Below are 20305 nucleotides of genomic sequence, written 5' to 3'. Positions count from 1 at the left end.
TGTCATACTCAGATTTGGTACAAAAATATGATGTGGGAGACAAGGGGCATTTCTGGAAATAATAGGAATTGAGAGAATGTTTGTTAACCGGCTATCAACGAAATCCAGGAAAGAACCCAATAGCTGACTATTTGGAATTACCCAAACATAAAGCAGCCATTTTCTACTCAATATTTAGTCATCTGCAGAGTAAAGACTGTCAAAACCTCAGAACAATATGACAAATTGACCTAAAGTGTGAAATTGAGGATGATACCTGGTTGAAGATCTTGTCCAGCCCAGGGTGAAACATAAGGGAAGCCAGGGGGAACCTTCCTCAATATAAGATACTACATAGGTTTTATTGGACCCCAACAAGGCTTCATAAGATGGGGCTGACCAAGAATTCTCTGTGTCGGAATTGCCAAAAAGACACATTTTTACACACAATATGGAAATAAACATTAGTGCTTTCTGGAATAATGTTTTGAAATACCTGGAGGAATGGTTGGGCTTAACAATTCCAGTTTCACAGAGAATATGTCTCTTAGGTGATACAACATAGTTACCTAATGTAACAAATGAGGAATTTGCACTGATCACTGTTGGTATCGTTACAGCAGCTAGAGTAATCTTAGAATTTGGAAAGGTCATGCCACTCCTACTCTGAAACAGTCGATAGAATCAATGTTGGAGGTGGCATCTTATGAACATATGCTTGCTAGGATCACTGGTAGAAACAACAATTCTAGAAGCTGGACGCGTTTTATTTGTCATGTTTCTAAGACTGGGAGGTGATTACTTATGCTTGTGAACCCATTTAGTTCTGTATTGTGACCTGTACGATACTATTTGACTGTGTATATGTGCTATGCTGGAGGATATGTCTTGATGTCATGCTCAATGTTTTTATGCTGTACAATGTTTTATTTTTGTTTAATAAATACAACTTTAATAACAAAAAAACACTGAAATATAACATTTACATAAGTATTCAGACCTTTACTAAGTACTTTGTTGATGCACCTTTGGCAGCGATTACAGCCTCAAGTCTTCTTGGGTATGATGCTACAAGCTTGGCACACCTGTATTTAGTGAGTTTCTCCAATTCTTCTCTGCAGATCCTTTCAAGCTCTGTCAGGTTGGATGGGGAGCGTCGCTGCACAGCCATTTTCAGGTCTCTCAAAAAATGTTCAATCGGGTTCAAGTCCGGCTTCTGGCTGGGCCACTCAAGGAATATTCAGAGACTTGTCCCGAAGCCACTCCTGCATTGTCTTGGCTGTGTGCTTAGGGTTGTTTTATGGTTGGAAGGTGAACTTTCTTCCCAGTCTGAGGTCCTGAGCACTCTTGAGAAGGTTTTCATCAAGGAGCTCTCTGTACTTTCCTTCTCCCCCGATTGCTCAGTTTGGCCGTGCGGCTAGGAAGAGTCTTGGTGGTTCCGAACTTCTTCCATTTAAGAATGATGGAGGCCACTGTGTTCTTGGGGACCTTCAATGCTGCAGAAATGTGTTGGTTCCCTTCCCAAGATCTGTGCCTTGACACAATCAGAGACCTGGCAGTGTGGTGCCAGGACAACAACCTCTTCCCTCATTGTGAGCAAGACAAAGGAGCTAATCGTGGACTACAGGAAAAGGCGGGCCGGACAGGGCTGTAGTGGAGCGGGTCGAGAGTTTCAAGTTCCTTGGTGTCCACATCACCAACAAGCTATCATGGTCCAAATACACCAAGACAGTCGTGAAGGGGGCACGACAACACCTTTTCCCCCTCAGGAGACTGAAAAGATTTGGCATGGGTCCCTGGGTCCTCAAGGAGTTCTACAGCTGCACCATCGAGAGCATCCTGACTGGTTGCATCGCCACCTGGTATGGCAAGTGCTCGGCATCTGACCATAAGGCGCTACAGAGGGTAGTGCTTACGGCCCAGTACATCACTGGGACAAAGCTTCATGCCATGCAGGACCTACATAATAGGCGGTGTCAGAGGAAAGCCCAAAAAATTGTCAGACACTCCAGTCAGAGACTTGGGTAAGTCATAGACTTCTCTGCTACTGCACGACAAGCTTTACCGCAGCGCCAAGTCTAGGACCAAAAGGATCCTTAACAGCTTCTACCCCTAAGCCATAAGACTGCTGAACAATTAATAAAATGGCCACAGTACTATTTACATTGACCCCCCCAATTGTTTTGTACACTGCTGCTACTCGCTGTATATTATCTATGCATAGTCACCTCTACCTACATGTACAAATTACCTCGATTAACCTGTACCCCTGCACATTGACTCGGTACCGGTACCACCTGTATATAGCCGATTTATTGTTACTTTATTGATACTTTAAAATTATTTTCTACTTTAGTTTATTTGGTAAATATTTTCTTAACTCTTCTTGAACTGCACTGTTGGTTAATTAAGGACTTGTAAGTTAGCATTTCACGGTAAGTATTTTATTGTAAGTGTTGTATTCGGCGCATGTGACAAAGTTGTTTGATTTGATTTATATGCCCATGTATGTAGGTTGTTTTAATACAGTCATCTCAGTTTTCATTTGAACCATACTTTTATCCTTGACTTGTTTGTAAGAATTGCAGATACTTCGGCAACTTTGTTTTTGTAGTCAGCTTCGTTCTGTTGTTATCCGCAGTCTCCGACAGGCTAGACATCTTGCTTCTATGTTTTGCAGAGATCTTCTGTAAATGAAGTGACGCGGAAGTGCAAAAAAACATCTAACCATGCACTTTGGCTGCTCTATTAGTGGTCTGGATCACTCGTAGATGTGCAAAGGTTTTTAAGAGCGTTTTTAAAAGCCACGTTCCTAACGAGGCCTCTGGGAAACGACTCGGCTACTAAAGACAAGAATGTTCTAGCAATGATCTTAAGGCTACGAAGGCTCTGGGAAACGATGCCCTGCGACTTATATGTATGCTTTGTAAATAGTTTACTAAAGTGTTCTGCATCGTACTGGCCGCCCACTTGTTTTCTTTCTTCGATTGCCTACCATATAGGGGTCTAGCTCCACTTCCCTCATCTAAATAGGGTATAGCCTAAAATAAAGATGTTAAGAATTTTGTGGTGGAACTGTCCCTGCCCCCCCTTCTAAAAAAAACGTTTGTATAAATACAAATACAATAGATTGTTTCGATGTCTTTATTTTCACTCAGGCAGGGATGTCAGAACATAATCACTTGTCTGGGGTGCATTTAGAAGTACCGACTGCCCATGGCTGCGACAACCACTTTCATGAACTTCTGCCAGGTTGCCTGGATTTCAGGAGTGAAAGAGGCTCCGAACTTGGCGGCAATGACAATTGTGAGGACGTCAGCCAACACCTGTGGACAAAAGACAAAGGAGGAAGATGTTAAATAAGACTGGCGGTTTTGTTTCACCTTTGGAATTAGACGTGTTGCTCTGATTGTTATGTATGTCGGCTTACATCAGTAAAGCCTAAAATATAAGCCTATTTCTCAAGACAGAAGGCCTACCCTGAAATTGTCAGGGTCGACGAAGAGTTTGTTAGCGTGGGTCTCGCTAAGTGACTTGTATGTGGCTAAGATGTTGCCCATGTTCTTCACAGCTTTATCCAGAGCTCCACACACGACCTTGCCGTGAGCAGCAACTTTGGGGTTGCCCATGATTGCTGCGGGAGTGGACACATCTCCGAAAGAGCCGAAATAACGCTGAGTCCAGGGATAGACGATCAGGACTCTGTCATTGCAAGAACACCAAAATATGTGAATTACTTTCAAATGTATTTCAATTATATGCCTAATTAATACTTTAACATGCTCCATTCAAACTAAATAATAGTAACGATAGATAACAGGACAAGTGTAATAGTGTTATAATTACTCATGATCATCTCCACTATAAGCTATATTAAATGATATATTTGAATGAGGCTGAAGCCATGACCTACCTTGCCAGAGCCAGTGGTCCGACCTCATTGATATCTACTTTGCCCCAGACAGCACTGATGGTGCTCTTCTCGGCGTCTGTCCAGTCAACCATGTTGTCAGTGTTTGTTTTTCGGTTTTGCAACAAGATTAAACAAATTAATGTCTTGTGTAGGGAGACACTTTGCCTGCAATTATATTTATGAGTGCTCTCCGCCCACTGGAGGCGGCGCATATGATTGGCTCTGGCAAAGATCAGTATTGGCCAAGTGAGCGCTTCAGCTCTCGAATTTGATGACATCAATTCCAATAATTTATCTGTTAAAAACAGTAAATGCACATTTATTAGCTGTTGCAGAATCAAGTCTGTAGGTTAGATCCTAAAAGCTGGAAGCATATGTAAATAGGCCTATACAGTTTTATCTAGATTACCAACGTTTCAAAATTCGCATGATAAGAGCTTAATTAGCAGTTTTAATTTATTCCACTGATGCAAGAATAAAAGCAAGGTTATGGCAAAACTCTTCCGAAGATTACACGTCCTTCATTGCAGTGTATAAGGCTATTCTAATGAAAAAACAGAAAGAGATGCAATCACTAAACATTTTTATGAATTTGGAAAATGTGATTATTCCTGCTAATTCCGGTTGGGGGAGATTTTCGGCACAACAACGGCCTACTATTTGGCACAGTTTCTTATCTACGACAAAATTAAGCCTTCCTTTTTTTTATCGGGGTATTCAGACCGGTCCCGCCCATTTTAAGTTAATAATTTCAAGACATTAAATATGACACGCTGTAATGTCCTGTATTATTTGCAGATAGGTGTGTACCCATGTCCTCGCATGACCTCTTTCTTCCTCTGACTTTTTTCCCGATCATCATTCGAAATCCAATCAACCTTATAATTGGGAATCATATCCAACTTCCATTGAACCCCAGAGTAGGCATTTCATAGATACATACAGGCCGTAATTGTAAATAAGAATGTGTTCTTAACTGACTTGCCTAGTTAAATTACAAAATAAAAAAATACAAATGTGAAATACGTTACTTTGAATAAATATTTTCCAGTTGAATGCAGGTCTTTGTAGGTGGATTTGGTTTTTACATTTAAATTTACCAATGTAATATATATTATAGCACTCTACAATCAAATATATAGTCTACCTTTAATATAGAAATTGAAACTTAATATTTCATAAATTACAAAATAACTGTTCTTGATCTTTTTAATTATTTAACGTTATTTAGGATATAAAATTAAATTTAGCCAATTAACTATAAATTTAATATTTGGTTATTTTGGCAAAAGCAGCTGCATCTTTAGAATTAACCTATTGGAAATAAATGCTTGATTACACTGAAATATTTCATTTTATGCAACGAAATAAATAATAATAATAATTATTATTATTATCAATCAAACAAATTGTGAAATTGTTGCATCTGGTAGGCCTACAACTAAAGTATTTGCATTGCGCAAAAAGGAACAAAATAAATGGATATTATTAGAAACATAGCCATCTGACATCTTATTGATGGTTGCAGTGTAGGGGGAGTGTACCCTAGTAGCTGGGCGTGTCTGCCGCTCTACTGTAATATAAAGGGGCCTAGTTGTATAGGCAGTCATCTTCAGATCATTTCTTGTAGATTTAATACAGGCCAATCAAAAGTAGCAAAATGAGTCTGACAGCAAAGGACAAATCTGTGGTCAAGGCCTTCTGGGGCAAGATTAGTGGAAAGGCAGATGTTCTCGGCGCTGAGGCTTTGGGAAGGTAAGCCTTCTTAATGAAATAATTATGAGACTGGTTGTGTTTAACCTGCTGACAGCGGCCTATGTGCCTACCCCGAATAAGCATTTTAACATACATTAAGTCAACTACTTTCAATACGTTGTAGACACAGACGATGGGAGAAATATGATACGCGTAATGCTTAGAAGTTCAGCATCTAACAAAAACTCCAATATAAATCGAACTATTCTGTACCTTCCTTTGCAGGATGCTGACTGCTTACCCCCAGACTAAGATCTACTTCTCCCACTGGGCTGACGTGAGCCTCGGCTCTGGCCCAGTCAAGAAGCATGGAAGTAGCATCATGGGTGCAATTGGTGAAGCTGTCGGACTGATGGACGACCTCGTGGGGGGAATGAGTGCTCTCGGCGAGCTGCACGCCTTCAAGCTGCGCATGGATCCTGGAAACTTCAAGGTTTGCCCCCAGATAACCTATTGTCTGTATATTGATCACTCTCGACATCAACTCTGTCTGTTGCTAAGGCTTAATCCTTCAATATTAACTTTTAAAATATACTTTTCAGATTCTGTCCCACAACATCCTTGTCACCCTGGCTATTCACTTCCCTGCGGATTTCACCCCCGAAGTGCACATTGCTGTGGATAAATTCCTTGCAGCCTTGTCCGCTGCCCTGGCTGACAAATACAGATAAGACCATCATGAAAGTCCAAAATTGGACTCCAGTTTCTGCTCTGTTGTTATCACAATAAAATAAACAGGCAATTAATTAAGTTATGTCCTCTGTTGTGTCCTTATTCCACCACAGTTGACCATCACAAAGTGATATTTGAATTTCACCACTATCACATCTAGTAGATTGAATACATTGAATGAAGAAAGGAAGGGATTAAGTACTAAATGGTGCTTTAGGTCCACCATCCACTAGCTCACTATGTTATCCTCCATAACTTTGGTTAGCCTATCTAATACGTGTAACATGCATATTGCTGACCTCATTTAATATTTGATGAATATGGAGTAGTTACAGATAGAGGTTGGTAAACTGAATGGGCTATATGAAGACGGTAGAGGCACAATGAAAACCTATTCAGAGATGAACAGATATGTATTTTATTTCTACATGATTTTTAAATAGTTTAATAACTTTGAAAAACTGTAAAAATGACCATGTCATTTGCAACAAGATACTTCATAGAATGGTCTATTTTGTATTTTCAATGCAGTGAATTTGGTGGGTGACGTGAAATCGACTTTATAACACAAAGTGATCGTTTTTCACTGTATATACCACACTATACACTCACTCCCATTCTGGAAGTTCCGTGCCTCGACTTTCTCTCAAACTAAACACCTTTCGGCACCGCGGCATTTTGTAGTTTACTTTGATACATTAATATTTAGGATTGTTTTTATTTTGTAATAAAAAAGTATAGCTGCGCATCTCTGAACCTAAATGTCTGTATGTTAAATGGTTTTACTATTTCGTACAAACGTGTATTGTTTTATACACTTGTTGAGATTTAGTCTAGTAAGCCTACTAGTAGGATAGTTTGTCGGGCTTTTGTTGCACGCCCTTGTTCCTGATTGTTTTTACGCGCAGGCTTGGTTTTACGCGCAGGTTAGGCGCAGACATAGCCTAAGATTACACATGAGAGTAATTCAATTCATATGCAGTTTGGCACCGCAAACTTTGTTTGATGGGACTACGTGAATTGATGCAATAATTCTTGGAACACTATTTTGTATGTGCATCGGATTTGTTTGAATAAATCCCTGCATCAGTTGCCCTAAAGATGGTTCATCTATCAGTGCGCCTATTTAGTAAAGCCCCAAATCATATTTTAAATGTATTGTGTTACTGCAACAACTACACATACTAATGCCTCGTTCAGGTGCTTTCGGAGTTCTCGGAAATTCCTAGTTCCGACTGGAAAGTTTCACTTGAATGACTCTCCAAATAGGAATAACAAGTGGGAAATGAGAAAAGGATGTTGCCAATCCTATTAGTTTAAGAATTGTTCCGACTTCAAAAGCACTTGAACACAATCATGTCGGAGCTCCAACTTCCCATCTTCCTATTTCCCACGAGAATGTGAAGCCAGCATAATACCTCATTCAAGTGCTAGTCGGTACTAGGAAACTGACATTTCTGACTTGCTAACTGGTTGAACGTGTTACTGTAGCCTAAGTATATAACATGAGTGACATGACCGTAATAATCATCATGGAAAGGCCTTGGAAGTGCCATAAGTGTAAGCCAACATAATTCATTATTTTACATTAACCCGTTTAACGTAATAAATGCGTTATGAAGAAAATCGTGTGCTGTTGCACCAGTATCCCAAAGTATTAAGCGAAATCAAGCATAGAAAACAAAATTGACATTAATTTTTTTTTAATCCAACGAATTAAGTCGCACGTAAATGTGTCTTTTCTCAAAATTATGTTCAGCAAGTTTAAAACACTACATATAAGCATACAACGACACCTTTTAAAACAGGGTTAAATAAAGACATAATTTCGGTATATTCATAACGTTGAATTAGCCATAAAGAAGAACAAAAATGAAATATAGTCTATAGCGTCTATTGTTGTTGCAAAGGCTTGTGTGTAGCCTACTGGTTAAATGTGTCTTTTCGTACGAATTAAGTAGCACATAAATTCGTGTCTTTTCTCAGGAATTAATAATTATGTACATACAGTTGAAGTCGGAAGTTTACATACACTTATGTTAGAGTCATTAAAACTCGTTTTTCAACCACTCCACAATTATCTTGTTAACAAACTATAGTTTTGGCAAGTCGGTTAGGACATCTACTTTGTGCATGACACAAGTCATTTTTCCAACAATTGTTTACAGACAGATTATTTCACTTAGAAATCACTGTATCACAATTCCAGTGGGTGAGAAGTTTACATGCACTAAATTGACTGTGCCTTTAAACAGCTTGGAAAATGCCAGAAAATGATGTCATGGCTCTAGAAGCTTCTAATAAATTATGTCAATTAGCCTGAGTCAACTGGAGGTGTACCTGTGGATGTATTTCAAGGCCTACCTTCAAACTCAGTGCCTCTTTGCTTGACATCATGGGAAAATCGAAAGAAATCAGCCAAGACCTCAGAAAAAAATTGTAGACCACTGTAACGGCTCTCTTTCGGTGAGTGAGTAGACCAAGGCGCAGCGGGTGATGAATACATAATGACTTTATTTTAAGACGAAGACAGACACGAAATACACTTGACTAAATAAACAAAATAACAAAACGAACTAGACAGACCTAAACTACGAACTTACATGAAACGAAGAACACATGAACAGGAACGACCGAGACGAGACAGTACCGTGTGGTGCAACAGACACAGCGACAATCACCCACAAACAAACAGTGAGAACAACCTACCTTAATATGACTCTCAATTAGAGGAAAACGCAAAACACCTGCCTCTAATTAAGAGCCATACCAGGCAACCCAAAACCAACATAGAAACGGAAAACATAGACTGCCCACCCAAAACTCACGCCCTGACCATCACACACATACAAAACAACAGAAAACAGGTCAGGAACGTGACAACCACAAGTCTGGTTCATCCTTGGGAGCAATTTCCAAACGCCTGAAGGTACCACAATCATCTGTACAGACAATAGTACGCAAGTAAAAACACCATGGGACCACGCGCCATCATACTGCTCAGGAAAGAGAGGCGTTCTGTCTCCTAGAGATGAACGTACTTTGGTGCAAAAAGTGCAAATCCCAGAACAACAGCAAAGGACCTTGTGAAGATGCTGGAGGAAACAGGTACAAAAGTATCACAGTAAAATGAGTCCTATATCGACATAACCTGAAAGGCTGCAAGGAAGAAGCCAGTGCTCCAAAACCGCCATAAAAAAGCCATACTACGGTTTGCAACTGCACATGGGGACAAAGAACGTACTTTTTGGAGAAATGTCCTCTGGTCTGATGAGACAAAAATAGAACTGTTTGGCCATAATGACCATCGTTATTAAAATATTGAAGCAACATCTCAAGGCATCAGTCAGGAAGTTAAGTTTACTTTGCAGCTCCAAATAAAGACCCCTCACACCTACCACCCTTCTATTCAGACCACTCACACTTACCTGAACCCTTCTATTCAGACCACTTAAACCTATGGCTGACACCTTTAGTCTCCTCTCTCTCTCTCTCTCTCTCTCTCTCTCTCTCTCTCTCTCTCTCTCTCTCTGCATTTTACGTAAGTAGGTGGAGACTTTTTCTCTTTTAATTCAGCTTTCTTCCCATTTCTTGTGTTTTCAAAAACCAAACCAGGTTGTAGTTTAAAAATGCAAACCAACTGGAGGAGATTATTAAAAATGTGTAGCTTAAAATAAGTAACCAAATCCCACTGTCCCAGGTAGTGTTTCATCTGTCAACTAACGACACTCATTGCGCTATGCTCCTGAAGCTATTGCAGGTAGCCTACATCTAGGTTACAATAGTAGTCAACAGTTAGTATGACACATTACGTTACAGTGTGGCATGTGGGGTAATGTTAAATCCCCAGGCTTAGTTTTAGTACCAGGTGAGGTCCATTATCAGATCTGGCCCATATGATCGAGTCAGTGATACCCATGTCACCTTCAAACACACATAGCACTTCTTTAATGGGTTTGAGAAGGGTCAGGGCTTGACGTTTAATGCGAACTCAACATCAGCTCCTTAGTTGGCCAAACTCTCTTTATTAATTGCTATTGTTAGTATAGTTTTTATCTCACAATCTCTAGTTCTCCTTGTCAATTCAAGCCCATTGCCAAAGTGGATCTCCCTAGTGCATTCCATCAGTCAAAGTTATGTGTATAGGGCTTTTTCTCCGGACACTTTCGTATTCACCTTTCATGCAGAATGGCTCCTGGCTCCAGCCGTAAGCTGTGTCCTAGTTGTAACACATCAATAGGAGGAGCATCAAAGAAGTGCATGTTCTGTGGTGTAAAAACACAGCTAAAGGTGAAGTTAGAGGCCCAAAAAATGAAGGCAACAGATGAATGGGCAAATAAGACAATGACACATGGAAGATATGCAACCTTGGTTAAAACCTTTTCTCAATATAGGGGGTGCTGTTTCAACGTTACCATTTATCGTTCCCAAATTAAACTGCATCGTACTCAATTCTTGCTCGTACAATATGCATATTATTATTACTATTGGATATGAAACACTCTCTAGTTTCTAAAACCGTTTGAATTATTTCTCTGAGTGAAACAGAACTCGTTTGGCAGCGAAATTCCTGACAGGTACTGCAAAATCTGAAAATGTAGACTCTGTTCTAGGATCAGTTTAAAACTCTGTATGTATCCTATGGGTCGACATGAACTGCACGCGCCTTCCCCTGGATGTCAGTAACCAATGAGAATTGGAATGGAGTTTCTAGGCAGATCTGAGACCTTATAAAAGCCCATGGCATGGGGGATGCACTCTTTTCAACCTTCGGGATGGCATTCTCAAAAGCTCAAGTTATAGGCCTTAGATATATCCGGCTCTGATTTTATTCGATATAGGTGTTAGAAACATCATAACGAAGTTATTTTAAACCGAGTTATATCAGTTTATGTGAGTATATTGCGATTTTCGGAATTTCCTTTGTATTGCGTTTTGAAGATTTGGGCATGTCTGCGCCACATAGCTAATGTTTGCTGCTATTTCCAAAGTTGAAGAGGACGTTTTACAACCGAGCAACGATTATTTTGGACAAAGGACAACTTGCCCAAGATTCTGATGGAAGCTCTTCCAAAAGTAAGAGCTATTTATGATGTTAATCCGTATTTCTGTGGAAAAATATAAAATGATTTGTCCGCCATTAATTTCGACACTGGTCTGGCTGTAACGCACACTGTATGTCTAGTAACGTTAATTTTAAAAATCTAACACAGCGGTTGCATTAATAACTAATGCATCTTTCATTTGCTGTCCAACCTGTATTTTTTAGTCAAGTTTACGATTAGTTATCGATTAGATTAGGTGCCTCTCCAAGATGGCGCCGGCCAGAATGCCTGAAATGTTGCTATTGATCACATTGTATAACCACGATTTGTGCTGCTAAATATGCACATTTTCGAACAAAACCTATATGCATTGTGTAATATGATGTTACAGGACTGTCATCTGATGAAGTTTATCAAGGTTAGTCAAAAATTATATATCTTTTGCTGGATTGTTACGATCGCTAACCTTTGCTGCTGGTAAATTGCTTGTGTTTCTGGTTATTGTGGTAAGCTAATATAATGCTATATTGTGTTTTCGCTGTAAAACACTTAAAAAATCTGAAATATTGGCTGGATTCACAAGATGTTGGTCTTTCATTTGCTGTACGCTGTGTATTTTTCAGAAATGTTTTATGATGCGTATTTTGGTATTTGACGTTGGTCTCTGTAATTATTCTGGCTGCATCGACGCTATTTCAGATTGCAGCTGCAATGTAGAACTGTGATTTATACCTGAAATATGCACATTTTTCGAACAAAACATATGCTATACAATAAATATGTTATCAGACTGTCATCTGATGAAGTTTTTTCTTGGTTAGTGACTATTTATATCTTTATTTGGTCGAATTTGTGAACGCTACCTATGCAGTAAGAAAATGGTGGAGAGAAAAAAGTTGAGTCTTTTGCTATAGTGGTTAGCTAATAGAAATACATATTGTGTCTTCCCTGTAAAACATTTTAAAAATCAGAAATGATGGCTGGATTCACAAGATCTGTATCTTTCATCTGGTGTCTTGGACTTGTGATTTCATGATATTTAGATGCTAGTATTTACTTGTGGCGCTATGCTAGGCTATGCTAGTCAGCTTTTTTACTGATGGGGGTGCTCCCGGATCCGGGATGAGTACCAAGTAAAAGTTAATGCAGCAAACAAGCTGGTAAGCTTTATTATGTTTGCCTCTAAAAAGATTTCTGCATTTCTAGCTTAGGGCACTTATTTGTTGTTGTTGTCTCATTTAAGACTGTAAATCTAAAGGTCATTATTTGACTGATTTGTTGTGTTTCTGGGAGTTATTTTGTCATGAATGATTCCAGGTACATAGGTTCCACAAGGTAGGAGTGTACCCCCTGCTACTCCTCAGCTAGAGGAAGAAGGATAACATTTTGTCGTCAACTGCACTGTGTCCTCACAGTGGTATGATGAATCAGACCTCAATGGCAGCAATCCAAAGGTTGTATGAGGCAATTGTGAAAGGTATTTGGACAGAAATATGTATGTTTGTCTACCTTAAGACACTATCCCTCAACCACCCCATCCGTCAGCCTGTAAAAAAAACTATTATTGCACTTCCGCAAATTCGCCAAAGTCAGCCCCTCCCTCTCCTGTCCTGTCGGCCGAAACTCTCATCCATGCTTTCATCTTCTCCCGAATAGACTATTGCAACTCAAAGACTTATGCAACATCTAGTCAAATGGCTACCCAGACTATTTGCATTGCCCCCCCGACCCCCTCTCTTCACACCGATGCTACTCTCTGTTGTTATCATCGTTGCATAGTCACTTTAATAACTACACCTACATGTACATATTACCTCGAATAAACGGTGCCCCTGCACATTGACTCAGTACCCCCCGGGACACGACTCAGTCATCATTCTTTGTTATTTTACTGCTGCTCTTTAATTACTTTCAGACAAACTGGCATAAACAGAAACATATACCACCTCCATCTGAGGACAAAAATGTTGACAGCTGCGCCACAGATGGCAAAATAAAAGGAAGAGAGATTCGAGATGTACCGATTCCACGTGGTTTATGAACTGGTACAAAACAACACTTGATTCAACACTTCGAGCATCTTCAATTTAAATTATATAAAAGTTACTTGCCACCAACAGAATGCTATACAAGACCCTCTTTCAAAGATCATTCGTAAAAAATCCAAATAACTTGACAGATCTTCATGATAAAGGGTTTAAACACTGTTTCCCATGCTTGTTCAATGAACCATAAACAACTAATGAACATGTACCTGTGGAACGGTCGTTAAGACACTAACAGCTTACAGACGGTAGGCAATTACAGTCAGAGTTATGAAAACTTAGGACACTGAAAGAGGCTTTTCTACTGACTCTGAAAAACACCATAAGAAAGATGCCCAGGGTCCCTGCTCTCACCTGTGTGAACGTGCCTTAGGCATGCTGCAAGGAGGCATGAGGACTGCAGATGTGGCCAGGGCAATAAATTGCAATGTCCTTACAGTGAGACGCCTAAGACAGTGCTACAGGGAGGCGGGACGGACAGCTGATCGTCCTCGCAGTCGCAGACCACATGCAGCAACACCTGAACAGGTTCGGTACATCCGAACATCACACCTGCGGGACAGGTACAGGATGGCAACAACAACTGCCCGAGTTAGACCAGGAACACACGATCCCTCCATCAGTGTCCACAATAGGCTGAGAGAGGCTGGACTGAGGGCTTGTAGGTCTGTTGTGAGGCAGGTCCTCATCAGACATCACCGGCAACAACGTCACCTATGGGCACAAACCCACCGTCACTGGACCAGACAGGACTGACAAAAAGTGCTCTTCACTGACGAGTCGCGGTTGTGTGTCTCACCAGGGGTGATGGTCGGGTTCGCATTTATTCCCTGTAACGCACAGGGAGACATCCTCCTCCCTCATGTGATACCCTTCCTGCAGGCTCATCCTGACATGACCCTCCAGCATGACAATGCCACCTCAGCCAGACACCGCTCGTTCTGTGCTGTATTCCCCTCACAAGACAGGAATGCTCAGTGTTCTTGCCATGGCCAGTCGAAGATGCCTGGATCTCACCTCTGCAGGACCTGTTGGATTGGAGGGCTAGGACCATCTCCCCCCAGAAATGTCTGGGAACTTGCAGATGGCTTGGTGGAAGAGTGGGGTAACACCTCACAGCAAGAACTGGCAAATCTGGTGCAGTCCATGAGGAGGAGATGCACTGCAGTACTTAATGCAGCTGGTGGCCACACCAGATACTGACTGTTACTTTTGATTTTGACCCCCCCTTTGTTCAGGGACACATTATTCCATCTCTGTTAGTCACATGTCTGTGGAACTTGTTCAGTTTAATGCCTCAGTTGTTCAATCTTATGTTCATACAAATATTTACACATGTTCAGTTTGCTGAGAATAAACACAGTTGACAGTGAGAGGACCTTTCTGTTTTTATATGTTTATATGGGGCAACAATCTCAGCTCTGTAGATTTTTCCTCGAAGAGACAGAATCACTAGATCATTTATTTTGGTATTGCCCCTATGTAGCTTGTTTCTGGTCACAGGGTCAGGAATGGTTTTTAAAAAATTTAAAAAATAAATCACAACGTGCACTTAAAGTTAAAGTAGAAAATAGTAAAAATACTTAAATGAGTAGGTGTGCTCCAAACTTTGACTGGTACTAATACATATATATATATAACATTTATATTTATTTTTGGGGGAGGATTTCGAAGATTTGTCCCACGACCCCATTTTCATATCAGGTGACCCCACTTGGGGTGGTGCCTCCTAGAAGCCCTGTGCTAGAGTTTGGACAAGGAGATCTAGGTGATCCAGAGTTGAAGCACCAGTAACTCTGCTGTATCAAAACATCGCGCAACCAGGACTCATGTTTCCCAGTGGAGAGATTCATGGAAAGCGACCGAGAAGTGAAAGCATGACAGGGTGTGTTCCACATGGCACCTATTCCCTATAAAGTGCACTACCATTGAGTCCAAAGTGTCCTACGACTCTGCTCGTCAATTCCCTGGAGATGAACTGTGAACTGTGAGCTGGTTGACTGGTTCATCTGGGGACAGGCAGCACGGTGCAGGTTTCTCTGCTGTCATTATCTGCTGTGTCATCTGCCTGGACTGTGGGAACTCACCTGAGGTCATCACTTTCTACCTGCTGGAAACAGTCTGTCATGCTACCTGTCACCTCTACATCAGGGGGGGGGAAGGCAGAGAGAGGCCTTACAGCACAGCACTCAGGGGCCAGGGCAGAGAGAGAGGCCTTACAGCACAGCACTCAGGGGCCAGGTAGAGAGAGAAGGCAGAGAGAGGCCTTACAGCACAGCACTCAGGGGCCAGGTAGAGAGAGAAGGCAGAGAGAGGCCTTACAGCACAGCACTCAGGGGCCAGGTAGAGAGAGAGGCCTTACAGCCCAGCACTCGTGGGCCAGGTAGAGAGAGAAGGCAGAGAGAGAGGCCTTTACAGCTCAGCACTCAGGGGCCAGGTAGAGAGAGAAGGCCTTACAGCCCAGCACTCGTGGGCCAGGTAGAGAGAGAAGGCAGAGAGAGGCCTTACAGCACAGCACTCAGGGGCCAGGTAGAGAGAGAAGGCAGAAAGAGGCCTTACAGCCCAGCACTCAGGGGCCAGGTAGAGAGAGAAGGCAGAGAGAGACCTTACAGCACAGCACTCAGGGGCCAGGTGGAGAGAGAAGGCAGAAAGAGGCCTTACAGCACTCAGGGGCCAGGTGGAGAGAGAAGGCAGAAAGAGGCCTTACAGCCCAGCACTCAGGGGCCAGGTAGAGAGAGAAGGCAGAGAGAGGCCTTACAGCACAGCACTCAGGGGCCAGGTGGAGAGAGAAGGCAGAAAGAGGCCTTACAGCACTCAGGGGCCAGGTGGAGAGAGAAGGCAGAAAGAGGCCTTACAGCCCAGCACTCAGGGGCCAGGTAGAGAGAGAAGGCAGAGAGAGGCCTTACAGCACAGCACTCAGGGGCCAGGTGGAGAGAGAAGGCAGAGAGAGGCCTTACAGCACAGCACTCAGGGGCCAGGTGGAGAGAGAAGGCAGAGAGAGGCCTTACAGCACTCAGGGGCCAGGTAGAGAGAGAAGGCAGAGAGAGGCCTTACAGCACAGCACTCAGGGGCCAGGTAGAGAGAGAAGGCAGAGAGAGGCCTTACAGCACAGCACTCAGGGGCCAGGTAGAGAGAGAAGGCAGAGAGAGGCCTTACAGCCCAGCACTCAGGGGCCAGGTAGAGAGAGAGGAGCGAGGATGGGATCAGAGAAGGGGTGGTACAGTATATATACTGGCAGCGGGCTGGCATGGCTCTGGTCCAAACGCTTTGGTCCAAAGTAGTGCAGCATTTGGGACTGGGCCAGTGTACAAGACATGGCAAAGGGGGTCAGGAACACCATTTGGGACTGGGCCAGGGGACCAGACATGGCAGAGGGGGTCAGGGTACCAGACACGGCAGAGGGGGTCAGGGGCCCAGACACGGCAGAGGGGGTCAGGGGACCAGACACGGCAGAGGGGGTCAGGGGACCAGACACGGCAGAGGGGGTCAGGGGACCAGACACGGCAGAGGGGGTCAGGGTACCAGACACGGCAGAGGGGGTCAGGGTACCAGACACGGCAGAGGGGGTCAGGGGACCAGACACGGCAGAGGGGGTCAGGGGACCAGACACCGCAGAGGGGGTCAGGGGACCAGACACGGCAGAGTGGGTCAGGGGACCAGACACGGCAGAGGGGGTCAGGGGCCCAGACACGGCAGAGGGGGTCAGGGGCCCAGACACGGCAGAGGGGGTCAGGGGCCCAGACACGGCAGAGGGGGTCAGGGGACCAGACACGGCAGAGGGGGCCAGGGTACCAGACACGGCAGAGGGGGCCAGGGTACCAGACACGGCAGAGGGGGCCAGGGGACCAGACACGGCAGAGGGGGTCAGGGGACCAGACACGGCAGAGGGGGTCAGGGGACCAGACACGGCAGAGGGGGTCAGGGGACCAGACACGGCAGAGGGGGTCAGGGGACCAGACACGGCAGAGGGGGTCAGGGGACCAGACACGAGACACGGCAGAGGGGGTCAGGGTACCAGACACGGCAGAGGGGGTCAGGAACACCATTTGGAACTGGGCCAGGGGACCAGACACGGCAGAGGGGGTCAGGGGACCAGACACGGCAGAGGGGGTCAGGGTACCAGACACGGCAGAGGGGGTCAGGGGCCCAGACACGGCAGAGGGGGTCAGGGGACCAGACACGGCAGAGGGGGTCAGGGGACCAGACACGGCAGAGGGGGTCAGGGGACCAGACACGGCAGAGGGGGTCAGGGGACCAGACACGGCAGAGGGGGTCAGGGGACCAGACACGGCAGAGGGGGTCAGGGGACCAGACACGGCAGAGGGGGTCAGGGGACCAGACACGGCAGAGGGGGTCAGGGGACCAGACACGGCAGAGGGGGTCAGGGGACCAGACACGGCAGAGGGGGTCAGGGGACCAGACACGGCAGAGGGGGTCAGGAACACCATTTGGAACTGGGCCAGGGGACCAGACATGGCAGAGGGGGTCAGGGTCAGCCGCGTCTAATGCCAACTCCTGCCAAGCCGCGTCTAATGCCAACTCCTGCCAAGCCGCGTCTAATGCCAACTCCTGCCAAGCCGCGTCTAATGCCAACTCCTGCCAAGCCGCGTCTGAGTCGCCAACTCCTGCCAAGCCGCGTCTAATGCCAACTCCTGCCAAGCCGCGTCTGAATGCCAACTCCTGCCAAGTCCGGCGCCCAATGCCAACTCCTGCCAAGCCGCGTCTGAATGCCAACTCCTGCCAGAGCCGCGTCTAATGCCAACTCCTGCCAAGCCCTGCGTCTAATGCCAACTCCTGGCCAAGCCGCGTCTAATGCCAACTCCTGCCAAGCCGCGTCTAATGCCAACTCCTGCCAAGCCGCGTCTAATGCCAACTCCTGCCAAGCCGCGTCTAATGCCAACTCCTGCCAAGCCGCGTCTAATGCCAACTCCTGCCAAGCCGCGTCTAATGCCAACTCCTGCCAAGCCGTGTCTAATGCCAACTCCTGCCAAGCCGTGTCTAATGCCAACTACTGCCAAGCCGTGTCTAATGCCAACTACTGCCAAGCCGTGTCTAATGCCAACTACTGCCAAGCCGTGTCTAATGCCAACTACTGCCAAGCCGTGTCTAATGCCAACTACTGCCAAGCCGTGTCTAATGCCAACTACTGCCAAGCCGTGTCTAATGCCAACTACTGCCAAGCCGTGTCTAATGCCAACTACTGCCAAGCCGTGTCTAATGCCAACTACTGCCAAGCCGTGTCTAATGTTAACTACAGCCAAGCCGTGTCTAATGCCAACTACTGCCAAGCCGTGTCTAATGTTAACTACTGCCAAGCCGTGTCTAATGTTAACTACTGCCAAGCTGTGTCTAATGTTAACTACAGCCAAGCTGTGTCTAATGTTAACTACTGCCAAGCTGTGTCTAGACAGACTAGACCAAGCTGTGCCCAGAGACTAAACACCACAGAGGCTAATAGCACCGTCTAGTATCACCAGTCCTTTACCCCTCCCCAGACAGACACCAGAGGCTACTAGCACCGTCTAGTATCACCAGTCCTTTACCCCTCCCCAGACAGACACCAGAGGCTACTAGCACCGTCTAGTATCACCAGTCCTTTACCCCTCCCCAGACAGACACCAGAGGCTACTAGCACCGTCTAGTATCACCAGTCCTTTACCCCTCCCCAGACAGACACCAGAGGCTACTAGCACCGTCTAGTATCACCAGTCCTTTATCCCTCCCCAGACAGACACCAGAGGCTACTAGCACCGTCTAGTATCACTAGTCCTTTATCCCTCCCCAGACAGACACCAGAGGCTACTAGCACCGTCTAGTATCACTAGTCCTTTACCCCTCCCCAGACAGACACCAGAGGCTACTAGCACCGTCTAGTATCACCAGTCCTTTACCCCTCCCCAAACAGACACCAGAGGCTAGTAGCACCGTCTAGTATCACTAGTCCTTTACCTCTCCCCAGACAGACACCAGAGGCTAGTAGCACCGTCTAGTATCACCAGTCCTTTACCCCTCCCCAGACAGACACCAGAGGCTAGTAGCACCGTCTAGTATCACTAGTCCTTTACCCCTCCCCAGACAGACACCAGAGGCTACTAGCACCGTCTAGTATCACCAGTCCTTTACCCCTCCCCAAACAGACACCAGAGGCTACTAGCACCGTCTAGTATCACCAGTCCTTTACCCCTCCCCAGACAGACACCAGAGGCTAGTAGCACCGTCTATTTAGTCTGTAGAAGCAGTGAAAGAGAGCCAGGGCCAGTTAACGGCCTCCCAAACCAACCAGTTAGCGCCCTCCCAAACCAACCAGTTAACGGCCTCCCAAACCAACCAGTTAACGGCCTCCCAAACCAACCAGTTAACGGCCTCCCAAACCAACCAGTTAACGGCCTCCCAAACCAACCCTATCAGATGCTCAGTATGCTCTACTCACTCCTAATGGTATGGGCCTAAACCACACAAACAACAACACTGGAAACTATGGAACACAAAGCTTTAACAATCTCATCCTGGAATATACAAGGTCTGAGGTCATCTGTCTGAGACCTAAAGAACAGCAACCCAGACTTCAAAGAAATTGGAAATACAGGCATTGACATCCTACAACAAACATGGTATAGAGGAGACGGACCCACTGGTTACAGAGAGCTGGTAGTCCCATCCACCACACTACCAGGTGGGGGGTATAGAGGAGATGGACCCACTGGTTACCCTCTAGGTTACAGAGAGCTGGTAGTCCCATCCACCACACTACCAGGTGGGTGGTATAGAGGAGACGGACCCACTGGTTACCCTCTAGGTTACAGAGAGCTGGTAGTCCCATCCACCACACTACCAGGTGGGTGGTATAGAGGAGACGGACCCACTGGTTACCCTCTAGGTTACAGAGAGCTGGTAGT

General features: G+C 44.8%; 2 protein-coding genes across 2 annotated transcripts; one reads left to right on the top strand and one right to left on the bottom strand.

Moving 5' to 3' along the window:
* Positions 1 to 3109: 3109 nt before the first annotated feature.
* Positions 3110 to 4072, bottom strand: LOC139539716 (hemoglobin subunit beta-1). Its single transcript, XM_071342946.1, has 3 exons — positions 3893 to 4072; positions 3459 to 3681; positions 3110 to 3305 (listed from the first exon to the last, which is right to left on the bottom strand). The coding sequence occupies exons 1-3, from the start codon at positions 3982 to 3984 to the stop codon at positions 3177 to 3179; spliced, it is 444 nt and encodes a 147-aa protein (XP_071199047.1). The 5' UTR covers positions 3985 to 4072; the 3' UTR covers positions 3110 to 3176.
* Positions 4073 to 5406: 1334 nt separating this feature from the next.
* Positions 5407 to 6397, top strand: LOC139540025 (hemoglobin subunit alpha-like). Its single transcript, XM_071343564.1, has 3 exons — positions 5407 to 5647; positions 5873 to 6080; positions 6190 to 6397. Exons 1-3 carry the CDS (start codon positions 5553 to 5555, stop codon positions 6316 to 6318), a joined length of 432 nt encoding a protein of 143 aa, XP_071199665.1. The 5' UTR covers positions 5407 to 5552; the 3' UTR covers positions 6319 to 6397.
* The last annotated feature ends 13908 nt before the right edge of the window (positions 6398 to 20305 follow it).

The sequence above is a fragment of the Salvelinus alpinus genome, chromosome 1, assembly GCF_045679555.1.
Source record: "Salvelinus alpinus chromosome 1, SLU_Salpinus.1, whole genome shotgun sequence".
Classification (NCBI taxonomy): Eukaryota; Metazoa; Chordata; class Actinopteri; order Salmoniformes; family Salmonidae; genus Salvelinus; species Salvelinus alpinus.
The sequence above is the reverse complement of the archived record's forward strand: the minus strand, read 5'-3'. Positions and strand labels throughout refer to the sequence as shown.

Bases quoted from the DNA above. Each gene is read 5' to 3' on its own strand.
- LOC139539716 (XM_071342946.1), bottom strand. From the start codon at position 3,984: ATGGTTGACTGGACAGACGCCGAGAAGAGCACCATCAGTGCTGTCTGG. The intron at 3,682-3,892 runs GTAGGTCATGGC...TTGCAATGACAG, and splicing joins GGACCACTGGCTCTGGCAAG to AGTCCTGATCGTCTATCCCT. The intron at 3,306-3,458 runs GTAGGCCTTCTG...TTTTGTCCACAG, and splicing joins TCGACCCTGACAATTTCAGG to GTGTTGGCTGACGTCCTCAC.
- LOC139540025 (XM_071343564.1), top strand. From the start codon at position 5,553: ATGAGTCTGACAGCAAAGGACAAATCTGTGGTCAAGGCCTTCTGGGGC. The intron at 5,648-5,872 runs GTAAGCCTTCTT...CTTCCTTTGCAG, and splicing joins GGCGCTGAGGCTTTGGGAAG to GATGCTGACTGCTTACCCCC. The intron at 6,081-6,189 runs GTTTGCCCCCAG...TATACTTTTCAG, and splicing joins TGGATCCTGGAAACTTCAAG to ATTCTGTCCCACAACATCCT.